Source organism: Cataglyphis hispanica, chromosome 15 (assembly GCF_021464435.1).
Source record: "Cataglyphis hispanica isolate Lineage 1 chromosome 15, ULB_Chis1_1.0, whole genome shotgun sequence".
Taxonomy (NCBI): domain Eukaryota; kingdom Metazoa; phylum Arthropoda; class Insecta; order Hymenoptera; family Formicidae; genus Cataglyphis; species Cataglyphis hispanica.
Window position 1 is genome coordinate 3,154,838 of NC_065968.1, and position 19,397 is coordinate 3,174,234.

The window sequence follows — 19,397 nt, forward strand, 5'->3', positions numbered from 1 at the left end:
TAAAAGAAAGGAACTTATCTTCTTTTTACAATATTTTGAATATTCGTGCCATTTTTTTACGAGAAAACAAAAATCTAAGATACCTACAGTTTAAACTAAATCAACTCGTTTATTATTTGCTGTTATGTTTTGAATTAATATTTGTTTATTTTACAATTTTTCTCGCATTCTTCTAATTACAGTTTTAATTTGATCTTGTATCATAATCACGTTGCAATAATCTTTGCATTCTTAATGATATTAGAACTTATTCTTATCATCACTTGTTCTTCCAGCTGATTATCACTCGCAATCGAATTATTTTTTAACGAATTATTCGATCACACTGTAGGTGATTTTTCACTTTGAATCACTTAAGAATCATTTTCGAATAAATAAATAAAATTTGAACGCCACGGCGTGCGAGACACTTTTGGAGACACTAACTGCCATGCTGGCGGGATGGCATGTCAATGTCTCTTGGCTAACTAGCGATCTACCACCTATCCACCACCCATTCTCTCACCCCTTAGAGCGACTCACTAACTACGTACGTACCATCCGCGACCCCACTCTACTGCTCTCTATCCCTTTTTTTCCCTCCCCTGGTCTCTCTGTTTTTCGTCTCTCTCTCTCTCTCTCCCTCGCTATTTCTTCTTCCAACCGATATATACCATGTATCTCATCATCGGATCTTACGTATCCCTGTACGTGAGTAAAAGTGACGTGCGAGGGCAGTGCAATGGCAGGACAGTGTGTTGAATATTTTTTATCATTCTATATAGAAATTGCTCTAGAAAATGACATTTCTCTAATCGGAAATAGAAAGATCTTATCATAGGTGTGTAGGAATGAAAAATTTCATGTCAACTTCTCATCCCATCTTTAGACTTTAATAAAGAATTCTTTTCATCGTATCCATTTTAGTCTCGCCGCCACTGTCAACGTCAAATAACACGCGTTGTACGATGACACAGGATACTAATCGTTCATTCGGCGATCATCGATGATCGGCGATCTTCCTCGCGCTATACCGATGATATGTCCTAGAGAGCTGTTCTGGGGAGGGGAGGTATTATATTTTCTCGAGATACCATTACCGCGCGCCCCGATCACGGTGGTCCTGCTCCCTGATACCCTTCTCGAAATCATCGGCTTGTAATGCCTTCCTTTTCGTGGATATTGACCAGTCAACGGTGAACCCGTGTGTGCGAAAATACGCGTTCCTCTCGATGCGCGAAGATCCTGTGTCACTTTCCTGAAAAATTAATTATTTTAACAACGATTCAATCTTATCGTGTTATCTTCGACGTAAGGTTTAAAGAGATGTAAATGATGAAAAATTAAAAAATGTTGGAAATTAATTCACATTTAATCGAAGTTTATTTTATAGCTAATATATATAAAGAGATACATTTTTTTAATAAATAATTTGAAAATATATTATATATACATGTCCTAATTTATTCATCATTTATTATTTTATATTTTTTCATATATATTATAGAAATTTTAGGCATATATTTGCGCGCCTGTATATGTAAAATATTTTATATATGTAAATCATTTTATTTTTGTATAATATATATTATGTAATAAAATATGCGTGCATTTTATTACGTAATATATATTATACCAAATATATATTATATATTATATATTATATCAAAATAAAACGATTTGCACACATAATGTGAAATATAAAAATATTATATCAAATATGTTTTGATGGAATGTGTTTTTTTATTATTTCTAGGCGCATACATATATATAAATAATTTATTTATCAACTTGTGTTCTTCATCATCGACTATCACGAATGATGAATGTTCATCCGAGTATCAGATATTCATCATAATCGCGAATACCGAATGGCGAGAACAGACCGGACACCTGACTGCGTAGTTCCGATATGTGGACGACAGGAAGAGGAAGTCGACCACACGAGCACGATGCATCTCACTACCACTATTGTACATCGGCAAGATGTGTGGGATCATGTTTTCGGTTCGCTCTTTTAAAATTTGTCATCGATAATGTACAGGGTGTCCCATCTGTTCAATTTCTTTTTGTTTTCTCGATTTTGTCCAAAAAGTTTTAAATGATTATTAAATAATTTAAAACAATAGTTTTAAATGATCAGCAATTGCAAATTGACGATTTCTTCTGAAATTTATATTTTTATCAAGCTTAAATGATAAAAAAACATTTCTTAATTTATTCATGCTTTAAAATTCTAGATTTTATTTTGGGATTTTATTTTTGACGAGCCTTAATATGTCTATGTTATACTAACTATCATTCTACATATCCAGTTATTACAAGAATGACACACAGAAAAAAAAGGAAAAAAAGAGGGAGTTATCCTATGGACGGATTCAAGAAGACATGCCGTATATAAGAGATGAGTATTGACTTACACTTCCAACCGATCGGGCTATACGGTATTTACACAAGGCCTCGTAGAAAATTGTCTTCTTTTTTTTGCAGGATATACGATCTTGAAAAATTTTAACAAGTTTAGTTAATGAAAGTGAAGGTATTATATTGCTTTGAATTAATTAAGCAAACAAGTAAAGAGACGATTAAAAAATCTATTTAAAAAATTTAAAGAAATTTTACATATAAATAAGGGGTTTACTATTTTATTTATATTTTTTTCTCTCTACAAAAGACGAAATTATACTAAGTTGTAAATTAGAAAGAATTAAAAAAAAAAAATTAAAATTAAATAGAAATAAAGAATTAAAATGTTACGAATTAAAATAGAAATAAATTAATTAGAAAGGATTAAATCATCGAATTAAAATCTTTAATATAAAATAAAAAGGATTTGGAAGGAAAAAAAATTTGAAACTTAGAAAAGTTTATTGAAGTATTAATGAAAAGTTCTTTGAGATTATTCTTTCTATTTCGAAATAATTGCTGATTTTATTTACTGAACTCTATATACATAGAAAAATTTCATTGAAACACTTTCATTGAAACCAAAGTTTACAGGTTCCCTTCTCGAGCGACTATTCAGTCGCCCTTTTCGCTCATTCTCACCCCCCTTTATTTGAGTCGCGAATCCGTAGAATACTGGTACAGTGGATAAAATCGACGGCAGGTACGATATGTGGGGTCCGTTTTAACGCACCTGTGTTTACTCTCGCGACCGACCAAAATCAAAGAGAGGCGATTAAGTACCATTACAAATCATGCAAACACCCGCGTGAATTCAATCGCTCTTTCGCTCCTTGCTTACGCGTATATCTTTTCGCGATGACCACGTGCAGACACGCACATGTGCACGTGTCATCAGAGAGCTCAAAGATCTAAGAAAACAAAAATCTCTTCTATGCTTTTAGCGTGCAAACATCGATGTAATTTTTATAATTCTTATTACGGGTTTTGTTGGAATTATTAAAACTAAACACGATTATTAAAATAAAAGGAAAGAAAAAAAATATATAAAAATAAGCTGAAAATAAAGTCACGTGGATATCAGCTGATATATACATTTGCCATGACAGTGATTATACGTGCCAAAAATAACGCGCGTCTCGAGTTTCTTAATTTGGGGAAAGGGTTAACGTAAAGAGGAGAGGCGGCGCATCTGCCTGCGAGGAAAATATCTGCCGGCTAAGAAAATAAGGCGGGAATCGTCGTCAAGATGATTATACAATAACGCCGTAACCGTTTCCCTGGGATTAGGATACGTCCAGCTCCCCTGATCCTATCGTGGACGGTTCGTTCGAATAGCCGATTGAATTACATGCAGCGCGTGCCAGCCGGCCGCACGCCGGCTTGTACACGCTCGTATGCAGAGATGATAACCCAAGTACCTAATAAAGCCACAATTCTATCTCATTGAGATTCGAAAAGCGATAGAAAAAGATCTTGAATGATCGAGAATTGAAGCTGGGAATTTATTCAACACGCTTATTATTAATTAAATCTTGATTAATTCTTATTCCCGTTTTCTCTTTAAAGGGACACGTTCGAAAATCCGAATACGAAATATATCGATCCGAATACGAAACATTTTAATGAAAAATTTAAAAGGATTCTGTATATAAAAGAAAGAGAGCACAAAACAAGAAAATTAATTTTCATTTTTAATTCTCAATTTTTCATCTCTCCCTTGTGTGAGAAAAAAAAGTTTCTCCATATAAATTGACATAAATTCCTCGTGCAATTATATGTTGGATTTTTTAAAATTATTTATTAAAATTATTTAAAATTATTTATATCTATATAGCATTGAAAAGAATGAAATATTACATGAAAAAGATACGCAAAAAAAAACACGAAAAAAATAATATAAAGAAATGTATGTTATATATTTTATTCGATAATATATATATATATATATTTTTTTTTTTAACTGGTTCACCTGGTGTTCAGGAAGTGTGTATAAACGTGACACACGCACAGAAGTATAATATTTCTCCTTGTCGGAGAATATCGGCCTCGATATCTCACGTTGGAAAGAGAGTGAGTGGGTGTTTCTGTTACTTCTGTTAGTATTCCGCAAACTTAATTAAGTAACCATGATCAAACCGTTTATCGCAATCGCGCGGGGATAATCCGCAATCGTTTTGCCGACAAGATAGCCTACTATCTTGTCAGATTGGATTTTTAATCATGAACGATTACCGCCTTTACTGTCATCTCCCGATGCGGTTTAATCACTCAATTGCGAGTGGCCGCAGCACAATCTCTTGCTCTAAATCATGCACACATTTTGATTAAAAAGCGTCACGATAATATAAATTAATATAAAACTGAGACGAAATTAAAGGAGATTATAAAGCTATGGAAACTTTAATGATATGATATAATATACTCTACATAATTTCTTTTTTAAATATTGTATTAAGACAATTCAAAAAATAAGTTCAATAGAGCTTCTGCTTTAGCTTCATTTATCTATCAGTTATCAGCGTGATTCTATGCGATATCAATTGCCGAAAATTGCTTCGGAATATTATAGTTTGCAAGAGAGGAGAGGAATATACAACGAACCCCCCAAGATGGCTGCTACCGACTCGCGAGAACCAGCGCATATCGACGTTTGGCGTTTGCGAGGTTTCCCGTAGGTAAGCTCATCGGGAATTGCGGGTCTTCCCACCCCTACCGCTTTGCTACCACCCCACGTCATCACCCTGTGCCGTCGTCTTCTCACCCTGCGTGGCCATCTTCAAAACAAAGAAACACATATAATTGAATTTTTTTTTGCCCGAACGAGCGCGTAAATTAATACGCGATCCTTTGTCGAAGTTGCGAATGTGCAGCTGCAACTACAAAAGCTCTTCCCTCGAAAAAAATTCCATCCGAGATAAAGATAGAGCTTTCGCGCGGCTATTCTTCCTTTCTTTATTTCCTTGAATTTTCATCCTATGGAAATTGCCAGAAAGGAAATATTAATTTTTAGTCAGTCGCATATTTAATAGAAATTTTATACAATGCTTATATTTTATTTTTAATTATTTTTTAATTATATTGCATCTAATTCTGTCTCACGTTATTTCATTTCTATTACAATATTATACTAAAATTTTTAATAACATAAAACATTTATAGTGCAAGAATATTGTAAGCCTATTACAAGATAAATCAATATATCCTACTTTTGATTAAAACATAGTTTTTTCATTAAATATTTCAGATAGCACAAGAAGGTCAAAAGACATCTTAAATCTAAGATCATTTTTAAGATATCTCTAAGTCGTCCTTTAGAGACATGTGCTGTCTGGAATATAACATGAATATAACATGAATATTTTTTTATGTTTCGGAGTGGATATGGAATTTTTTTATATTGTAAAAATAAAAACAGAAAGATTTGTCATGCTTAATTTATATTTTAATGAAAATATATATCGACCTATTTATTAAAACTACTTATTTTAAAATCAGTACACAAGGAACTGGAAAAATAAAAGGACATAGGAAATACGTGGAACAAGAAAAGAAGTGTTCATAATATTTTATTATTTATAACACATTAATAAATTTTTTCTTAATAAATAATATTGCTTTCTGAAACTCTATTAAAATGGGCAATAAGATTAATTGTGAATTTTCTAACAAAAAATATATTATAATAAATTGAACAAACGTCCTTTTATTTCGAAAAATAGTTATTTGGTGTATCACAAAATATATATTTCTGTATAAATTTTATATCTAATTATAACCATATCATCTGAAATGTCATTGTAGATTAGAGAACAATCTATAAAAGTAGTCGTACATATACGTATAAATTTCCCTTTTGCGATTTTATGATATTTTCTATATTATTTAAAAATATGTTGCATCCGCGCGATATTATTCTAAAAGTAGGAAAAATAATTTTCGCAACGTGCAATCTTAAAAATATATATACATTCAAATATATATATATCACACCATAATAATTTATCTATTATCTTTTTCATATCCATATCAATAGTCCATATATATACTTTAATATATGTAATAGATATGAGATACAGAATATATACATACATTTCGCGAATGTGCGTGATATCTCATTTCATATTCTATATCCACATATCTTTCATTTTGTTTACAATACAAAATTCTATAGATCGTAGTTTTCAACTAATTCCCACGTAGGTATTTTCAGGGTGTATATCACGCAGCTCCTAAAAAAAAGTAACAAAATGTTAAAAATTATAAAAAAATATGCATAGGAATTATTTATATATAATATGTCATTGTTCTTATATAAAATTTTTATAAATTTTTATTTTCTGTATTGAAAGTTTTGATTTGAGAAGAATTTACAATTAAATAATAGAGATTATGTATGTATACATATGTATATATGAATATATGTATACATATATTGTGTATACTACATAGTATTAAAAAAATGTAAATTTAAGATTCTTTAAGAAAGAATAAATTATTTTTCACATATATAAAGCATGCAAGATATTTAACATACATGCAGCATGTGATAGTGGCTGGTCTTCGTATCTTCCTGCTCTGTTTCTTTTTTATTTGCTTCCTGATTTGGCGATGTCGATAATTCAGCATTTATATCCAATGGTCCAAAGGTCCATCCGCCTTCTCCATCAAATCTCAGCAACAATTTGTGATACTTAGCGAGCGACGCCACTCGATGAGTGATGGTCAACAAGGTAATTCCCTTCTTCTTCGCCGTTTCATACATAATTCCTTCGGCTTCGAGACTGACGGCGCTCGTGCACTCGTCTAACAAAGCATATTGTGGAGCGTGATATAAGAGTCGTGTCATCGCAAGCCGCTGTTTCTCGCCACCCGATAGAGTGGAGTCCCAATCGCCAAGAGCGTCGAAACCATCCGGTTCTCTCTCGACGATACTTCGTAGATCTACATCATCTAGCAATCCCAGCAATTCTTCATCTGAACAATTTTTTGATCTGTAACAAAAATACAACTCTCTGATTCGAATCCTGATAAGAAATTAAAACGTGCTTATAAAAATATGTGAAAAACGTACAAAAATATATAAAAATAATACACACACACATCTATTTTTTTATGTTATACTTATTTATAAGTTATATATAAAGATTACAAAATAATATATTATAAAATGTATTATAATATTTAGTTATAATTTGATTAATCATATATAATTTTATTTGTTTTAATATAAATATAATAATTAATTTAATTTAATGTTAATGATTGTTTCGAATATAATGATTCTGATGAACTGTTCAATATTTGCAACTATTTACACGCACTATTAAACACAATAATTTCGTTAAAAAAAATTATATCAGTATGTTGATTAAATTTATACTGTTACCTGTGCTTCAGTAATATAATAATTTAAGTAATATAATAATTTAAGAATTTCGCTTTTTATAGTTTTAATTTTAATTTAATTATAAAAAATATATGAGAACCTGGAATGTGCCGGGTAAATAATCTGGTCTCGAAGGCAACCAACAGTCATGTAGGGTTTTTGTGGAATATAAAATAGAGCAGGCCTGCTGTGTTCAGACGAGTTCCTTTCACTTGGTCTGATAAGAGTTCCATCATAGACGGGCCAGAGACCGGAGATAATGCGAAAGAGAGAACTTTTTCCACAGCCATTGGGTCCAGTGATCAGAATGTGGTCACCTGGCTTTATCTGTAAACCGTAATAATAAATAAATTAATAAATAAAATACAAAATAGAATAAAAAGTAAACATAACAAAAAATAGAAATAATATATTACCGCTTATTATATCTTTAACAATTAAAACAATACATTTATAGAAGAAAATGTACGATGTGCTTATTAATGATTTAATAGTTTAAATAAATTTTTTTATCTGTTATTATATTAACATTGTCTTAATGAAAATGAATAAATTTTATTCTTTACATAAACTTTTTTATATGCGACGATAACTCATTTATTCAATGTAAAATTTTGACAAAATACAGCATACACATATATATAAATACACAAATTTAAAAAAAAACGCGAACTTTATATCATACAATAGACGGATATCTAAAACATTCTTTGAGACAATAACAAAAAATCGATTGGTATGTCTTAATGTTTACGACGTATTTTACGAGCGTACTAATGTTTACATTGAATTGTTGTTATACGAAGGTATGTGGCCTTCCCTGTATACAATACATTGTTGATGTGCGTGTTCAATTTGCCGTTAGTCGTGCGGCGAAAGTCGAAAGAGGAAGGTTGAGACTTTGTATATCGGATTGTATCTCGTGAAATTCTACATTTATTATACTTAGCTATCAGTTCGTAAGTGTGTTGAAACGATCGTAATTATGCGAGTGATAAGTGTCGCAATCATGTGCAAAAAAGAAATAGTAAAGGATAAAACATTAAGTGAAAAAGAAGACCCAAAGACACATCGAGCGGCTGCGGAGCAACTTCGAGGTAAGTGATTTATAACTAATTTAATTTATTATTCATTACCCGAGATTAATTGCTCATTTCTTTTTACTCTTAAGAAAGGCATTTTAAATCGATATCCGAATGTATGAAATGTCATTGCCATCTTTCCGCATACCATTTCTTTCACTGTTTTTACGTTAGCTTTTCACGATCAGCTGTCATCGCTGTCATCGCTCAGATCGCGAAATAATTTTATATAATTTTATTCAGATATAAATTTTTAAATCAAATTTGTTTTCAAAAGTTATAAAAAATAGAAACACTGAATATTTATTTTAGATAATTATTTTAAATTATTTCGTAAATTAACTGGTAATATATTTGTATACATATGTCGGTATATACACATAACATACACACGCACACACACACACGCACACACATTATTATATATTTAAAATTAAAAGAAGAAAGAGAAAGCAAATATATATATATATATTAAATTATATGCATATCTTTTTCGAGATCTTAAATACTGGAACACAATAAGTTTCCGTGACTATGTAACATATATAAGTACGAAATAATTGAGTACTTACATGAACTGTTAAACTGGGTACGATGACTTCACAATTAGGCGTGACTATCGGCACGTTGATCAGGCTTATACTACCATCCGTACTTTCGCGAACAATTCCTAATAAAGGTACAATAAAGTTACGTAAATGATATATGATAAAATTATGTAATCATATTTCAATTAAAAATTAAACAAAAATTATAATAAAATTATAAATATTTAATTAAATTTTGTTGCAATATGATATATCTATTTGAATTATTTAATTTACCTTTAATTACTGGGGTACCATTATGGAATTCGATTATTTTATCTGCAGGTTGTTGAGCGTTGCCGTTTGAAAGGGATCGCAATGGGCTACTGGTGACAATGTTTCTTTTATATTTGCAGAGCGCAGCGTCTTTAAACACGTCTAACATTTCGCTGACGCGTGCCGCGTATCCCGCCAATGCGACTAATTCCTGTTTCAATATAAGAATTAGATTAATATATTTTCTTACGGACGTATCTTTAAAATATGTTTAATCTTGATGTTTAGTCTTTTATTTTTTATATAGCGCACACAAAACAGATTTAAAGAAATCAATAAATATTAAGGTGCATACTTTATAAGATGACATCAGTCGTTCGACAGCATCCGCTCCAGAACTTAAGAGATTTTTCGAAGTGGTCAAATATCTCGTTCGCTCACTCACGCCACCTGATTAATAAATAATAAGCGTACGTTATCATTATTTTTATTTATAATAAAAAATATAAAAAAATCTTTTATTGCACAGATGCAGTAACAGTAGAGTCTCCTTAAATTTGTGGTATTCGTTATGCACATACTTTCACAAACACTAATGTCGCATTTCCCTCTATATCATTATAACAGAGATCATGTGACAGCACACCCAGATGAGTTTCATATGCGTAATTGCCTTTGCGCAAGTGCATGGCAATTGAGTAGCTCGCACTATGAAAAGATATCTGTCAATTTCTATTTTCCAACAATATCTTTTTTTTTTATTAAAAATAACGAGACTCTATTGTATAAGAAAAATATATGTATAATGAGAAAAATTTGTCAATCTAATTTATAAGTGATATGAGAGTGTTTCTTTTTTTTATACGAGATGTTCTACTTAGATATTGCGTTATCGTATACGCACCATCGCCGTCTGTATTAATCCCGTTTCTCGATGATGTGGCCGTGTTGTAGAGCAACGGCATAGCAATAACGAAGAGTCCAGTGCCGGACCATACGTATTTCATGAGGAATTGCTCCAACATCACATACCACAATTTGACGGCGATAATACGCTGCAAGTGCGTCACCAGAGATTTATAAGCGGAATTCAGGTAACGATGCTCTGTATCGTGTCCCCCATAAAATGCAATCTCTTCTGCATGGGCACTGATTCGAGCGTGAGCTTCTCTTAACTTGCCACGTCGCGTTGCTTCCTCGGCAACTAGCTGGCCAAACTTTGGTGAAGTGAAACGCAAAACTTGTCCAGTTAAACCAATAACAACTAGCGCTAATAGTGGTCCTATAGAAAATAAAATAACGATAACAATAATACCGATAATATAATAATAATAATACAATAAGCAATACAATAGAATCTCTTTATTCTGTTACTTATTATTCTAAATTAATTCAGTATATTGAAATTTCTCTTTCGCGCTGCTCTTCTACTATATAACAATATTTGCATGACGTAATGAATGAATAAAAGATAAAGAACGTGAAAGGATTTTTTCATTCTGTGCATGCGCTATTAGAGCATAGGCATGATATAGTGATTGTATAATAGATCATATAATGAATTCAGAATAATCTCGTGGGAACTCTGTCTTTTCTTTCTCCGGCGATTCCGGAATAAAGAGATTCGTATTTAACAATATAATATAACAATCTCACCTGCTATCGTCTTCGCACCCATTTTATGCGAGAACGAAATAAGCGCGATACCGACTAAGGCACAGTCTAACAGTGGCTTAGTTAAACTAGAGTACAGGTGAGCTACGGAACTGGCTAGTTCGGACAAGTCATCCGTCAGTCTTTGCTCGGCACCGCCAAGTCTAGTGTCTAAAGCTGATACCCTATAGTAAGTCTGCTGACTCAGATACATCTTGTAAGCATGCTGTACCAGACGTTCCCTGCGCACACAAATCCAAGAATTATATTTTATCCTACGAAGAATATTTAATTTTTTAGCAACTTGTAGAGGCTTTCCTAAGGTGGAGACTAATTAAATATATACATATACAGAGTGTTCCCCAGTGTTCAGATTAATAAAATTTCACAGTCTTAAAAAGAAATTGAATTTGAAACAAAAAAGCTCCGATAAACATAGGTCCGGAAATGCTTCGTTAAAAAGTTATAGCTAACAAACTTCAAAAAATCACATTTTCAAAAATAACATCAAAACATTCATTCGTTTGAAAAAGATAACGAAATGAACCTGACGGGTAATTAAATAATAAACTAAATTACACCAATTTTCATAAATTCAATTCTGATAAGGCGATTCTGATATTTTCAAAAGAAAATAAGCCTAAAACAACAAAAAAAAAAGCAGAAAATTGAAAATATCATCTTTGTATAAACATTACATTTGTAGTCCAAACATTGCAAATGTAAACATAAAAAGTACTTATTAAATTTTCATAATTTATAATTAATTACTTACAGAGAGTTTATTAGTTATAACTTTTTAGCGTTTCCTTAATTGGAATTTTTTTGTTCCAAATACGATCTCCTACAAGACGCTAAAGTTTCATTAACTTGACCTGAAACACCCTGTATATATAAAAAAAATATATATAAACCAATGTATATCATAAACTGTTAAATTAATAGTTTTTTTTTCATAAGTTATATAAAACAGTATGAATATCATATGTTTAAATAAACTTCAAATGATTCATTTCAAAATGAGGAAAGAAATGATGATGTAACGAAATTTATATAATCATATTTATTTCTTTCTTCTAAACCGGATAAAATTTCTCTCTTTTCAATCACAGTTTAAACATGAAGAAAAATTTAATTATAAGCTTCTCATGATATTGTAATAAAGACAACGTTATAAATTATTTAAAACACTTTGTGTTCAAGATAATACCACGATTAGATATAAAAGCAAAACTCTGATATTAAGATTAAAAATGTTCTGTATGTCTGTTTTTATCAGTTAAAAAATTTCTGATATAATCTCAGGAATTTATTTATATATATATTAAATTGATTTATTTACATATATTAAACTGACTGTTCGTGAAAATCGAACAGATAAATAAAATTATTCCTGCTGCTTAAAAACAAGCAAATTAAGAGACGTAAACAAGATGTGAAATCTTTGTATATTCAATTCTTATATATGTATAAGAAAAATAGAAATAAAATACTAATGGACTTTATAAATTAAATAAATTATTTAAATATTTTAATTACATTTTATTATATATATATATATATATTTATATATTATTGTAATTGAATCGATTCGTTGTATCGTGAGATATGCTACATCTATACACACAACATTCCTCTAACTGTATTTATTGAGAAGATCCGCCTTACGCCATTGTACCGTTGTGTTATCAGTGGCGAGTTTAAAGATCCGCAAACCCTGAGCAAATTAATATCAACAATTGTTTTTAGCTGTATCGGGAAAAAGAAAACCAATTAAAGCCTGAGCGCGAGATAATAATGCATAAACAGTTATTTATATGCATGCGTGCATATCGAGGAAAAATCTTAAATGGATTGAAAAATTTAGTATAGAGAAAAACACATTACATTTCTAATTTGCATCTTGCAATCATAATTGATATAAATATATCGCTAGCTATAAATATATTTTAGCTAGCTCTGACGCTCTTTTGACCTTCCTCTTCAAAATGTGATTAATTTTATCGAAGATGTTTGCTTCACATTCTCTTTTTAGCTGTATTTTTTGTCTACATTTTCCTGTTTATAATTTTGTCTTCTCTCTATTCTCATAAAATCTCTAAATTTTTTGAAATCCATTTTTACTATATGAAAGAAGTAGATAATGTGTAAGATAAGATAGAGGATAATTCTCATTTTTATTTTGAAAAGATAAAAAAAAAGGCGGTTGGGGGAATCTGAAAAGGGATTCGACCATTCATCATTTGTATAAAATTTTAATTCTTAGAATATGAAGAAAAAAATGATACTATTCTTAAAGGGAGATATAGACGCAGAGTTAACTATCTAGAATTGATATTATGATTAGAATACTTATCTAATCGAAAAATTTGTTTGTAAAACATATCTTTTCCCCTCACAATAACATAGATTAGAATTAAAGTTGATCAAGTTGAATCAAATATTCTGCATCATTTTATTCTTTCACTTCCATTTACTAATTTTTTTGTTCTAAATACAAGATATTTATTCAAAGCTTGTAAAAAATTCCCTGATTTTTCAGGTAATTTCAAAATTCCAGGTAAAATTAAAGAATTTTTAGAATGGATAGGAATTTTTTAAAACAAGTTTTTTTTTGGTATGCGGTTTCTAATACTTTTCACTCAAAGGAAAAATAAATCACTTAAATTTTAAATATTAAATTTAAAAATACTGGAAAGAATTGAGTAACTTCTGTAAGATTTTTCATTTGTATAATATTTTCATTAATATTTTCTATTATTAATTGTAAGAATTACAATAAAAAATGCATACTCAATATTATGTATTCAGTATTTTTTGCTATGACAATAAAATATAAGCATTCAAAGAAAGATATATATTTATAATATTATATTTAATTATTATATTTAAAACATATAATTCACAATCAGATTGCCGATGCTTGCAAAAGCAAGAAGAGAGAATTTTTAAAAATATTCCCTGAGTGCAAATAAAATTTTCTGATTTTTCAAGATAAAAATAAAATTTCTGAGAATTCCAGGTTTTGTAGGAAGTAGGTTTTTCTACCTAGAAAAGGTTTTTCTAGATAGAAAAACCTACTTCCTTGAATATATATATATATATATAGATCCCTATATTATATTCTACAATCGCAGGAAGCGAAATATAGATAAATCCATCCGTTTCAGTGTCACTATCTATATTTTATTTCTTTACTTTTTCTCTTTTTCTCTCTTTAAACTTCTTTCAATTGGTGTAAAAATTGAATTCAAAAATATACACGATGTCATAGATTAATTGAATTATATTTGATATAATTATATTTGATATAATTATAATCCTCTCTCATAGATAATTGATATAAAAAATATTGATATAATTCATAGATAATTTAATTAAATTAAATTGATATAATATTGATCAAAATTCTCATAGATAATTGAGTTAAAAGATATAATCAAAAATTATAATTTAAAAAGACATAAAATTGCATTAAATTTTACATGAGAGGAAAAAAAGCAAATTGAGAAAAAAATATACTGAAAAGATACAGGTAAAAAAAAAAAAAAGCATTCATTCATCACAAAGTGCAAAGAACGATGGAATGTGAAAAAAAGCATGCCTGGCAAAAACACATTACTCCGTTCTGAAAAGGACGGATATAGACATCCCCCTCATACACGAAGAAGTAGAAACGTAGATAGAGCAGGAGCGTACCTAAAGCTAAGCGCCAGTCGGCATTCGAGGTATCTGATGGCGGAATTGACGAAGGTAGCTGGCAGAGCGATGGCGAACCATCGTCCGAGCATGAGGCCGAAGCCGCGTACGTCGCGCAACACTATCCTCTTCACGATCTGACCCTCTAACTCGGCCACGTAGACGGAGAGGAAGGTCCTGGCTAGCAACGTCAGCGTCGCGCACGCCAGCAGACCCATCTCACGGCTTCGCCATCCCGGTACCATGATCCTCAGCAGCATGATCAGCTGTCGAAGAAAATCGCGATCCAGTCCCACCGATGATCTTTGTTTTCCCTCATTGCCACTTTCGGCGATCCTGTTCTCGTTGTCGTCGGGAGGACCGTTGACCGTTCGACGAGCGTTACCGTTCTCGTTGGACTTGGAACGACGCTGGTCTTGGTGGCCTCCTCTCTTTCGGATGGACGATTTGAGACGAGCGAGGATGTGCGGATAGGTGAGCTTGAGGAGGTAGAGGGCCGCGGCGATGCCGGCGACGCCGCGCGTCAGCGTCTCCTGTCGCACGCCGTAGCGCGCGGACGCGCCGTCGATCAGCTTCGAGAACACCGACGACATTTCTTCGTTATCTTCGTGATGCCCGTCGATGACCCAACGGACGAGTCTCAATAGCAACGGATCTCAATAGCGCGCATCTCGCGCTACCGAAAGAATCACGACGACGACAGCGACGAGGAAGCATCTACGGCTTCACCGCACCACACGTTGCTCTTCTCTCACGCGGGTCCACGCGCTTATTTTAGAAGTGCGATCGGGAAGGCGCCTCACTCGATCGGGATACGTACGGGTAGATGCGTGCGAGAACGCGCGCACGGAATGACCGCTCGGGCCGGCCACCAGCTGGCGACTGATGCTTGACGCCCTGACGTTCGCAACGCTCACTGACGCTCCGCTGGCTGACTGCTGACCCCTGACGTTTGCTCTCGCGCGCGTATATACGTGACTTACGGAAAGAACTAAAACTCTCTCGTATATATATCTCGCAGTTAGTTAGCTACGCTGTTGCACGAATAGTCATCTCCATGACGATTCCCCTCATTCTTTGCACTAGTAAGCGAATTAAAATCTCTTATTTACTCAGTGACGAGACACAATCGTTCGATTTAACGACGCGATAAATGATTCATAAAATTTATAAATAGATTATTCTACATTATTTTATTCCAGATTAATTTATTATCTTCTGTAAAAAAAGAAGAAAATTATTGAATAATCTTTTAAAGTTTGAGAAGCTCTTTTTCAATATTTAAAGAATTTTGAAAAACTCTTTGAGAGAGAGAGAGAGAGAGAGAGAGAGAAAGAATTTCAAAAACTAACTCTCTTTCCCGTTAATAAGTTTATACATATTTATATTCTTTTTTACATATCTGTCATTTAGATTTTCATATTTTTTGCTTAATTTGCTTAATCACATATATTTTTTATGAACACTATAAGACTGAAGCTTTTGTAAAAAAAAATATTTCATATGCAGTGATTTATGTAAAACATATTACTTGCATGTTTATTATTTTCACTTTACAGATTCTATTTTATATAAATATTCTATTTGCATATAAAACGTGACGCACATATGTACAATACAAACACGCTTATATATACGCTAGAAAAACAGTAATAACCTGTTGTTACATTGATGATTAAAGCGACACACACACGCACACACATCTTCAAGATTACTTCGCGGTTTTTTATTCGTTTCAATATATTGTCAATATTAGTTTCTTCACTCATTTATTTTCTCTATTATCCATATATATATATATATATATATATATATATATATATATATATATATACATATATTCGTATATATTATAAATTTAAAGTTTTTTAAGTATAATAAAAAAATAATAAAATGAAAAAATAAATACGACATCGATAAAAACACGCTATAAATAGACGCTATTCTTACTCTGATAAAACCGCTTTCTTTATTCAAAGAAAATTTATAGTTTTAAAATTAGTTGCTTGTTTTGTTAATTACATATTTGATATTACTTTTTATACATATTTAAAATTTAATGAATAGAAAATAAATGAATTCTATGCTTATTACAATTAATATTATTTTTTTTTTAAATTATACTTTGTTACACTTTTTTATACGTGAAATAAATAAACGGCGAATAAAAATTAATAAAATAAGTAGGATACGTGAAATAAGAATATATGAAATTTGTTACATTTACTATGGATGCAATTGCGTTCTTGCATGACGCTTTTAATCGGATGTATTCAGTTTTTGTCTGTTCATATCATGCAATTGCAAGGTCAATGCACTACCCTGATTTATATCTAACTGACTACATCTTCCTTTTCCTTCTCATCATAATTTGTCATCCAGAAAACGCACAAAACTAAGAGGTGACGAAAAGATGTCTTATTCAAGTCATCTTTTCGGCAAGACGTCTAAAAGATGTCTTTCCAACTAAACTAAAAAAAAAATTGTCTTTATGTATAATATAATCTTATATATATCTTATATATATAAATAAAATCTTATATATAATCTTTTGAAAAATGTCTAAAAGATGTCAATAACAACATTTTTTTTCGTTTTACCAAAAAGACAACCTAAGAAAAGATTTTAACTCTACAATACATATAACTGGAACGATTCAAAGATGTCTAAAATTAGATCTCTTTTAACATCTTATAAATTAAGGCTACAAGATCCGACTTTTAGTCGGACATATGTTGTCCATTAGTTATCTTTTCATCGATTATACACGGTCTTACTAAAAGATATCTTTACAAAAAATATGTCAATGTGTTTTTTTAAGTATTTTTTTAGACGATTTCGTGCTGTCAGGGCAGTTTACTTGCTTATATAGCTTGTTAAATTGTAAATTGCGAATAAAAAAGTGGCTATTTTTCAGAGATTGACGCATTGAGTATTGCGTATTTATTATATGACACGTGCATATATTTTATTTATATAATAACTTGGCATGCAAGAGTATACGTCACACTGTAATAAACTTGATGTATTCTGTATGATTTGATTTAATCTCAAAGTACTTCGGTTATTTTTTGTGGACATAATTATGTAATGTTAATATTAATTAATATCTATAATATATAAATGATATATAAAATGTTTTTCTTAAACGATATGAACGCGAAAATTGGCTATTGTTGCGATAATATAGCAATATTTGTATTATCTAACAAACTTTGATTTTTTATATCAGTAGTGAAATTTATTGCTACTATCGAAACAAGATACAATATCGTATTCTATCGTTCCTTCAATATATTTATTCATAAATCTCGAAGATAGAAACACATTTATTATGAGAAAAAAGTAAGCAAATGTAAAAGCTTTATCGCCTCGTTAATTTTATTTTTATATAAAAGACGCAAAATTTGAAATATTTATATTTAATTATTTGTTTTTTTACTGTCTAGAAAACTCGGGAATTATTTGCTCTTGCAATATCCTGCTCTTAGCGATCATTATCCAAATCGTAAAATACACGTTGCGTATTAATATCTTTAAATATGTTTATTATTATCATTCTTAACAATATTTTATTCATGTCATTTTACTTGAGGATTTGTGAGGAGTGCTTATAAGTATCATCTATCGCATGATAGATCGATCATGTTGTTCGCTTCGATGATCTTATTACACAAATGTCTAGATAGAATATTGCCAACTCATCAATTGTTTAATATTTATATATATCATATATAAATATTAAACAATTGATGAGTTAGCAATATTCTATCTAGACATTTGTGTAATAAGATCATTGAAGCGAACAATATGATCGATCTATCATGCGATAGATGATACTTATACACTCCTCACAAATAATGTTCATTTTGTTTTATTTGGCTGTCTCGTATAGTTTTGAGATATTTTAATGAAAAGGTTTGCCAAAATTATCAAAATTATACAATTGTAATCGTATTAATTAATCGATTATACAGGATATTTGAAAATTCTAGGAAGTGATTCTTTGGACGATTTGAAAAAAAAAAAAAATTTGAACACGAACATGAGTTCGCAAATGCTTCCCATTGAGAGTTAGGGCTCTTGAAAATAAAAAATAGTCATTATGATATTATCATAATGACTATTTTCATTCAATTTCAATTATTTACATTCGATGGACATACTGACTATCTTGTCATTGTACCTTTGTATGTCATATTGATTTGAATGCTATAGTTATGCATTGCTTGAAAATGCCATTAAATAACATGATATATTATTATTTTCAAGAGCCCTAACTCTCAATGGGAAGCATTTGCGAACTCATGTTCGTGTTCAAATTTTTTTTTTTTTTCAAATCGTCCAAAGAATCACTTCCTAGAATTTTCAAATATCCTGTATAAT

General features: G+C 30.9%; 1 protein-coding gene across 1 annotated transcript; it reads right to left on the minus strand.

Moving 5' to 3' along the window:
* Positions 1-6,107: 6,107 nt before the first annotated feature.
* Positions 6,108-15,972, minus strand: LOC126855117 (ATP-binding cassette sub-family D member). The gene is made up of 9 exons (XM_050602506.1): positions 15,012-15,972; positions 11,316-11,554; positions 10,564-10,941; positions 10,015-10,109; positions 9,681-9,870; positions 9,429-9,526; positions 7,875-8,101; positions 6,923-7,379; positions 6,108-6,617 (listed from the first exon to the last, which is right to left on the minus strand). The coding sequence occupies exons 1-9, from the start codon at positions 15,602-15,604 to the stop codon at positions 6,570-6,572; spliced, it is 2,325 nt and encodes a 774-aa protein (XP_050458463.1). The 5' UTR covers positions 15,605-15,972; the 3' UTR covers positions 6,108-6,569.
* Positions 15,973-19,397: the final 3,425 nt, after the last annotated feature.